This window comes from Palaemon carinicauda, chromosome 45, assembly GCF_036898095.1.
Source record: "Palaemon carinicauda isolate YSFRI2023 chromosome 45, ASM3689809v2, whole genome shotgun sequence".
Classification (NCBI taxonomy): Eukaryota; Metazoa; Arthropoda; class Malacostraca; order Decapoda; family Palaemonidae; genus Palaemon; species Palaemon carinicauda.
The window spans coordinates 23,788,655-23,798,654 of record NC_090769.1 but is presented as its reverse complement, the minus strand read 5'-3'; the positions used below and the strand labels follow the sequence as shown (position 1 = coordinate 23,798,654).

The 10,000-nt window shown below is 35.2% G+C and overlaps 1 protein-coding gene across 1 annotated transcript in view; it reads right to left on the bottom strand.

The window, feature by feature from the left end:
- LOC137634852 (glutamate receptor ionotropic, kainate 2-like) overlaps nt 1-10,000 on the bottom strand; it is a 103,672-nt gene that overhangs the window by 23,224 nt on the left and 70,448 nt on the right. Inside the window, exon 18 of the mRNA XM_068367405.1 lies at nt 9,549-9,704. Coding sequence (XP_068223506.1) covers nt 9,549-9,704 — 156 coding nt within the window. The remainder of the gene's footprint in view (nt 1-9,548; nt 9,705-10,000) is intronic.

Sequence of the window (10,000 nt, the reverse complement as noted above, 5' to 3'; positions counted from 1 at the left end):
AGGCAGATCAGGCGACTGGAGGCTGCTGCTTGTGTCTCTGACCATACCGGGGCATGTGTGCGAATCCTCGGGAGCCCCCCCATGGGTTCGAGGGAGTGGGCCCTCTTGCTGGTGATTAGGGACACAGTCGGGAGCAGGTCATCTGGTTGTGGTCGCTCTGAGTCGTCTGGATTTGTTTTTCCTAAAATGAACAAGATTGAGAAGGGACGGCTGAGATGGCTGGGACATTTAATGGGAATGGATGGAAATAGAATGGCAAGGAAGAGATGGGACTGGACGCCTGGTGGGAGGAGACCAAGAGGTAGACCACGTAAACGCTGGAGGGATGGAATTGATGAGATTTTGACAAAGAATAACATGCCAACAATTGAACAGCTGAGAAGAGAGGGAATTTTTGAAAACAGAATTGAGTGGAGAAGACAACTGATTCCACTGACAGGCTGAAAGCCTACCTGGGAGTGGAAGTGAAGTGAAGTGATGTGATTGTGAGTTAAATGGCAGGACAGGATTAGAAATTAAACTATAAGAGAAATTACTAGAGTGGCCTATGTGGATGAGATCATACTTCCTAAAATGGAAATAAGAAGAATATTTGGAGTTAAATGGCAGGACAGGATTAGAAATAAAACTATAAGAGAAATTACTCGAGTGTACTATATGGATGAGATCATGCTTCCTAAAATGGAATTAAGAAGAACATTGATAGTTAAATGGCAGGATAGGGTTAGAAATGAAACTATAAGAGATATTACTCGAGTGGCATATGTGGATAGGATTATGATGAGGGGTAGATGGAGATGGTTTGGGTATGCTCTTCGCACTCCCCAAGACAGATTAGTTCATCCAACTTTCAACTGGGTTCCACGAGGCACTAGCAGAGTTGGAAGACCCAGGCCTACATGGCTGATGACTAGGAAACGTGAAGTAGGAGATAATGAATGGAGAAGTATTGAATTAAAAGCTTTAGTATATATATATATATATATATAATATGTATATATATACAGTATATATATATATATATATATATATGCACACACACACACATATATATGTATATGCATAAATTGTATTTGTATATTTCTTTTACATATATAAGAAACATGTATGAGATGAACCATGTATATCAACTTTTGTTATCATATTTTTGATCCATTGAATGTATCTTATTTAATCCCTCAAATGCATTTTATCTATTACAACTAATTATTACAGGTCTGGTACACTAATCATATGGTTTGACATTGCTAGTCGCTTGCAGAAAGATATTTCTGTGATGATAATAAAGAAAATCTATTTGTCTGTCTGTCTGTACTTGTACTCCTGACGCATATTTATTCATTTATTTTTTTATCTTTTTTTTTTTTTGTAAAGGGGAGCTCTCTATTAGCCATTAAATCCTTATGAAGAGACTAAAGATATTAAGAATAATTTCGTTTATTTATCTTTATCCAGGGAAATCAAATGAACAGGTGTAGCTAATTATTCATGCAAAGACTATATTCAATTTTTTATAATGAGATGCATTTGTACTAACTCGCAGGGGTGCCCTTTTAGGTAGGAAAAGATCCCTACTAGCTGATTAACTACAATTATTTAGTTCAACCAATTAGTTGGTAGGAAACTTTTACGTGCCCTTTTAGCTCGGAAATGATTCCTACTAGCTGATTGGCTAGGATTATTTTGTCCAACTAATCAGACAGTAGGAAACTTTTAGGTGTCCTTTTAGCTAGGAAAAGTTTCTTACTAGCTGATTGGCTAGAATTATTTTGCCCAAGCAATCAGATAGTATGAAACTTTTCCGAGCTAAAAGGTCACCCCTGCGAGTCAGTGTAAATTGAAAATGAATTGATACTCAAAAACGTTTGTTCTGATTTAAGTATGTCACTGGAAAATACTTGTTACGAAAATAATAATGTGTTGTAGATATATTACACTATTGGAAGAAGGCCATTTTCTGCCATTGAAGTTTTCCATTAAAACTATAGGTTTTGAAGGAATTATAATTGTATTGACGAATCGGGACTTACGAGAGGGAAGTTGATGGATATTCATTCTATCAATCTATCAACCAACCTATCTATCTATCTACCTAACTTTCTATCTATCTATCTATCTGTCTATCTATCTAGCTTAATATGTATATATATATATATATATATAAACTGTATATATATATGTATATATATACATATATATATATATATATATATACAGTATATATATATATACATATATATATATATATATATACATATATATACATATATATATATATATATATCGTGTAAATGAGGTAACAGCCTCGTTCGTCTTTCAGATTTGCAATGGATAAAGTATGCATATGTTAAAAGCTAGTTATTTTTAGCGTGTGTGTGTATGAGAGAGAGAGAGAGAGAGAGAGAGAGAGAGAGAGAGAGAGGGAGAGAGAGAGAGAGAATTTTTCATGACTAAGAGTGCATGCTTCCTGCAAAATGACTTGCAAATTACTACTACACCCATATGAATGAATATCTTGCACGAGATGAATAGCAATATTGTTTATCAAAATGTTATCAACAGAAATGATCTGACTTTTTATAGCAGATATTCTCAGTTTCACAAACGAAAAGAGAATGTTTAGAATATAATAATAATAATGACGTTATCGAACTAAAGATTCCGTGAATTAAGCTTAACACGACTTCAGTCAGATTAAACGAAATTTTACATTTTCATTTACGCTTCTGTTAAGTTGGGTTAACACGGTCGAACGGTTTGTCGAACACCGTTGTCGAACCTGCTTGTCACACGGTTTGAATAGGTGGAGTCAGCCACAAATGCGTAAGGTTTGTGGATAATGATGTCAGTGAAGCCCCGCCCTCAAAGGTCAGTCGAGAACATACTTTCTTCGACCCGATCGAGGAACGCGTTTGAAACCAAAATGTCGAACATCACTTCGAACACTTGCTTGTCGAAACGCGTTCGACGAAATGCTCGACTGTATAAAGCAAGATTTAGACTAAAAAAAGAAGAAAAAAATCTTGTCCAAGCTTACTATTGGACAAATACCCCTTTCGTACGTTCGAACATCAATTCAAACGCTTGTTTGTCGAACCGCATTCGACGAAACGTTCGACCGTATAACCTTGCTTTAGACTAAAAAAAGAAAGAGGAAAAAAAATCTTGCCAAAGCTTACTATTGGACAAATACCCCTTTCATACGTTCGAACATCAATTCAAACACTTGTTCGTCGAACCGTGTTCGACTAAACGTTCGACCGTTATAACCCCGCTTTAGACTAAAAAAAGTGAAGAGGAAAAAAAATCTTTCCAAAGCTTACCATTGGACAAAGACCCCTTTCATACGTTCGAACATCAATTCAAACACTTTTTTGTCGAACCGCATTCGACGAAACGTTCAACCGTATAACCCCGCTTTAGACTAAAAAAAGAAAGAGGAAAAAAATCTTGGCAAAGCTTACTATTGGACAAATACCCCTTTCATACGTTCGAACATTAATTCAAACACTTGTTTGTCGAACCGCATTCGACGAAACGTTCGACGAACCGCTCGACCGTATAACCCCGCTTTAGACTAAAAAAGAAAGAGGAAAATAAATCTTGCCAAAGCTTACTATTGGACAAATACCCCTTTCATATGTTCGAACATCAATTCAAACGCTTGTTTGTCGAACCGCATTCGACGAAACGTTCGACCGTATAACCCCGCTTTAGACTAAAATAAGTGAAGAGGAAAAAAAATCTTGCCAAAAGCTTACCATTGGACAAATACCCCGTTCACACGTTCGAACATCAATTCAAAGACTTGTTTGTCGAACCGCGTTCGACGAAACGTTCGACCGTATAACCCCGCTTTAGACTAAAAAAAGTGAAGAGGAAAAAAAATCTTGCCAAAGCTTACCATTGGACAAAGACCCCGTTCACACGTTCAAACATCAATTCAAACACTTGTTTGTCGAACCGCATTCGACGAAACGTATTCGACAAACCGTATAAACCCCGCTTTAGACTAAAAAAAAGTGAAGAGGAAAAAAATCTTGCCAAAGCTTACCATTGGACAAATACCCCTTTCACACGTTCGAACATCAATTCAAATAGTTGTTTGTCGAACCGCATTCGACGAAACGTTCGACCGTATAACCCCGCTTTAGACTGAAAAAAGTGAAGAGGAAAAAAAATCTTGGCAAAGCTTACCATTGGACAAATACCCCTTTCGTACGTTCGAATATCAATTCAAACACTTGTTTGTCAAACCGCATTCGACGAACCGCTCGACCGTATAACCCCGCTTTAGACTAAAATAAGTGAAGAGGAAAAAAATCTTGGCAAAGCTTACCATTGGACAAATACCCCTTTCGTACGTTCGAATATCAATTCATACACTTGTTTGTCGAACCGCATTCGACGAAACGTTCGACGAACCGCTCTACCGTATAACCCCGCTTTAGACTAAAAAAAGTGGAGAGGAAAAAAAATCTTGGCAAAGCTTACCATTGGGTGTCATGATAGAGCTTCCTTGCACGTGAATGAGTATTGAGAGGTGGTGTAGGTAGACCCATAGGTGTTCATGGAGAGGATAGAGGTGCCATTCTCCTTCTCAGGCATTCTTCTTCTTACCGGTTTGGAGGAGGAGGAAGAGCCGCACGAAAGCGCCAGTCTCAACTCTTTGCTCATCTCCGTCCAAACAGAAGCCTGAGAATTAGATGCCGAGGCTAAGTTTTAGCAGAAAACTGGTTTTTGTTTGGCCTTTTATGCTTTACATTTACGTCGACTGGGGTTTTTGGGTAGGTTCTTACTCTTGAAAAGAATTTTAGTACTGATTTTCTTATTCTTGAAAAGAATCTGTTACTAATTTTCTTACTCTTGCAAAGATTCTGTTACTAACTTTATTATTCTTAAAATGGGTCTTTGTTACTAATTTTCTTACTCTTGAAAAGAATCTGGTACTAATTTTCTTACTCTTGAAAAGAATCTGTTACTAGTTTTATTATTCTTAAAAGGGGTCTTTGCTACTAATTTTCTTACTCTTGAAAAGGATGTGGTAGTAATTTTCTTACTCTTGAAAAGGCTCTGTTACTAATTTTTTGGCTCTTGAAAAGGATCTGTTACTGATTTTCGTAATCTGGAATATAATGTACTGCTCATTTTCTTAATCTTAAAAAGGGATCAGTGTTCCTCGTTTTCTTACTCTTGAAAAAATCAGTGTTACTACTGTATAATTCTAATTCTTGAAAAGTAACCGTGTTACTAATTACCTCACTCTTGAAAAGAATCTATGGTACTCATATAAGAACATTGGATTAAACACTGATTTGGTCTCTATGAATTTTACGGTCATCAAAGCAATTAAAACTAGTCTTTTCTATTATCAAAAGATAACCAGAACCTCTGATTTGAGTTTCTTTTGAAATGAGACGAAAATAAAACTATAGGACTCTCCATAGATCAAAATTAAACGGAACAATTACGACTAATTAAACAAACGAGAAACCACTCTAGTCAACACCACTTTGTAGTTTTTCTTAGAAGACAAAAAATGCAAAACAAAAACGTCACAATTATTCTATATATATCACATATATCACTACGTGTTTCTATAATAAATCTTTTTAAATGTCCATTTATTCATGCAATATAGAATCTGTCAAATTATAATCTAATTTCTCTGATAGGAAATATGGAATACATAGTATATTTTGCAATTTATTTTTTATAAGTATTGACTTTGAATATATCCTTCCATTTGTCCCTTTGAACTGAAGTGCAGTTTAGTTCCAAGTTATCTATTTTATAAAATATGATAAGATTTTTAAATGTATTGTTCTGCATTGTAATCTTCTCACTATATATATATATATATATATATATAATATATACATGTGTGTATATATGTATATATATGTATGTATATATATATATATATATATATAGTTTGTGTTTGTGATGCGGGTGTGTGGGTGGGTTTGTGTGTGTGATAGATATTCTTGCCTTTATTCATAAATAAACAATATCATAGGAATTGAAGGTACTAAGTTTAATCAAATATGTAAACAAAAAACAATATTTATGGATGTGTAGATAGAGAAAAAGAAAGTGAATTTGAAAACAAGCTCCAACAAAAAAAATATGATTTTAATTTATATATATATATATATATATACATATATATATATATATATATATATATGTGTATATATATAAGGAAATAAAAAATCTAAAAACAATTTGCCTAATCAAACTTTGTGTGTTCAGCTGTGTATAAAATCTATAAACCGGAAAATTTAGTCTTGAAATTTCTATAACTTAATAACAGCCACGAATGCAATTTTAAATGGCAGTACTGCTTGTAGTGTTATGGTGGTTAACTAACCAATGAATAAAGAAGAAAGTAAATGTATATCTTATTTTATAATGAATAAATATTTATATAGAACGGTGCTTATGATTCAAGGTTTTGTAATATAATTTTATATCGTCTTAGTTTGGTTTTGTATTTCCAGTTATCAGTGTTGATTTGACTTACAATTTTACGATTGTATTAAATCATATCCTATAATTGTCTTTAGATTAATTAAATTTGATTGTTAGTTAACTCTTACATCGTGTATTATTTGTGCTCCCAAATATCTCATTGAGATATAGTTATCTAATTCAGATAACTGTCTCTAATATATATTTCAATTTATGACAGGTGGACAGACAAATACTGACAGACAGATATCCAAACATAATTATATCTTTAGGAAATAGGAAAATATCTTTCTCTGTTTAAAGGTTTCAAGACCACTCATGGATGGCAGAGGCAAGGGACAGTGACATTGCCCTATGAAGCGGGACAATGCCCTAGAGAATGACCACACATATGCGTGTATATATATATGTGTATATATATATATATATATATATTGATATATATATACATATATATATATATATATCTATCTATCTATATATATATATATATATATACATATATATATATATATATATATATGTATATATATATACATATATATATATATATATATATCTATACACACACACACACACACACATATATATATATATATATATATGATCAGAGTTCAAGCCCTCTCTCCACACAAGCTAGGACCAAGGAGGGCCAGGCAATGGCTGCTGATGACTCAGCAGATAGACCTATAGGCACCCCCAAACCCCTTTCCTAAGCACACAAGGATGGTGAGTTTGTAGCAACCAAAGGCAGTAACGAGTTTGAGCAAGACTCGATCCCAGTCTGGCGTTATTATTATTATTATTATTACTATCCAAGCTACAACCCTAATTGGAAAAGCAAGATGCTATAAGCCCAGGGGCTCCAACAGGGAAAAATAGCCCAGTGAGGAAAGGAAATAAGGAAATAAATAACTGAAGAGAACAAATTAACAATAAATCATTCTAAAAAAAGTAATGTCAAAAGAGATATCATATATAAACTATTAACAACGTCAACAAGAAATATGTCATATTTAAACTATAAAAAGACTCATGTCCGCCTGGTCAACAAAAAAGCATTTGCTCCAACTTTGAACTTTTGAAGTTCTACTGATTCAACAACCCGATTAGGAAGATCATTCCACAACTTGGTAACAGCTGGAATAAAACTTCTAGAGTACTGCGTAGTATTGAGTCTTATGATGGAGAAGGCCTGGCTATTAGAATTAACTGCCTGCCTAGTATTACGAACAGGATAGAATTGTCCAGGGAGATCTGAATGTAAAGGATGGTCAGAGTTATGAAAAATCTTATGCAACATGCATAATGAACTAATTGATCGACGGTGCCAGAGATTAATATCTAGAACAGGAATAAGAAATTTAATAGACCGTAAGTTTCTGTCCAACAAATTAAGATGAGAATCAGCAGCTGAAGACCAGACAGGAGAACAATACTCAAAACAAGGTAGAATAAAAGAATTAAAACATTTCTTCAGAATAGATTGATCACCGAATATCTTAAAAGACTTTCTCAATAAGCCAATTTTTTGTGCAATTGAAGAAGACACAGACCTTATATGTTTCTCAAAAGTAAATTTGCTGTCAAGAATCACGCCTAAAATTTTGAAAGAGTCATACAAATTTAAAGAAACATTATCAATACTGAGATCCGGATGTTGAGGAGCCACCGTCCTTGACCTACTTACAATCATACTTTGAGTTTTGTTAGGATTCAACTTCATACCCCATAATTTGCACCATGCACTAATTTTAGCTAAATCTCTATTAAGGGATTCACCAACCCCAGATCTACATTCAGGGGATGGAATTGATGCAAAGAGAGTAGCATCATCTGCATATGCAACAAGCTTATTTTCTAGGCCAAACCACATGTCATGTGTATATAGTATGAAAAGTAATGGGCCAAGAACACTACCCTGTGGAACACCGGATATCACATTCCTATACTCACTATGGTGCCCATCAACAACAACTCTTTGAGATCTACTACTTAAAAAATCAATAATAATGCTAAGAAACGACCCACCCACTCCCAACTGTTTCAGTTTGAAAACAAGGGCCTCATGATTAACACGGTCAAAGGCAGCACTAAATCAAGGCCAATCATACGAACTTCCCGACCACAATCAAGGGATTTCTGTACTGCATTGGAGATTGTAAGAAGGGCATCACATGCTCCAAGGCCTTTCCGAAAACCAAATTGCAAACTAGGGAATAGATGATTACCTTCAGCAAACCTATTAAGACGTTTTGCCAGAAGACGTTCAAAAACTTTAGATAATATGGGAGTTATGGAAATTGGGCGGTAATCAGTGGGACTTGAGCTACCACAAACACATTTACATAGAGGAGTAACATTACCAATTCTCCAACAAGTGCTAAAAGCTCCTCTTCTTGCTAACTTGCGTAAAATAACAGATAACTTTGGAGCTAAGAAATCTGCTGTCTTTATAAAAAACAAAGGAAAAATACCATTTGGGTCTACACCTCCATAAGCATCAAGGTCCATCAACAGAGCTTTAATCTCACGAGATCGAAAAGCTAAACTAGTTAGTTTAGCCTCAGGAAAACAGGAATGAGGAAGTTCAAGTTTTTCATTACTCTGTTTACTGTCAAAAACATCAGCCAAAAGGGTTGCCTTTTCCTTTGGACAGTGAGTGACGGAGCCATCTGGTTTAAGTAAAGGAGGAACTGTTGCATCTACACCAAAGAGTGCAGATTTAAGGGTAGACCACCATTTATGTTCCTGAGTTGTACCAGAGAGGGTTTCCTTTATGATTAAATTGTACTCCTTTTCAGTTGAGGCATAAACTCTCTGAGGAAAAGCTCGAAGCTGAGTATAGTTGTTCCAGGTCAAATCTGATCTGTTACCCTTCAAAGGTGATAGGCCTCCTGCTTCTCCAAATAAGCACGTCTACAATCATCATTGAACCACGGTTTGTCCTTCATTCGGTACCTTCGTTACTACATTGGCCACCACAACCCCGTCACAATGTAAACATATGAGAACATTCGAGACGCATTTGAACAGGGGAACAAAATGTAAACAGTATTGAAAATGTAACTTACATGTTCTTCAATCGCGAGTTTTCTCGACTTCCAGACAAATTCGCAGACTGCAGCGACTGAAGCCAATCCCATTCCGGCAAGGAGGACCACAAAAACTCCTCCTACGTTGCTCAAACCGAGTTCATTAGCCTTTGATGAGCTCTTGCTTTCATCAGCCTGTTTGGAGCAGTTTAAGAAATTTAAATCTTTTGTGAAAAAAATCGATTTCTGATTTTTTTATCTTGGATAAAAACTCTTGATTTTTTTGTGCTATGTTTGCAAGTTGTTGAATTGAAAATCGAAGCTTTTGCAATAATTAGAATTATGAGAGAGAGAGAGAGAGAGAGAGAGAGAGAGAGAGAGAGAGAGAGCCTCTTGTTTTTCATTACTCTACGCTTCAAATTGTGGCCAGGAAGCTGTTCACAAACAAACCCACACACTGTTTTTCATTACTCTATTACTAAAATTGTGGC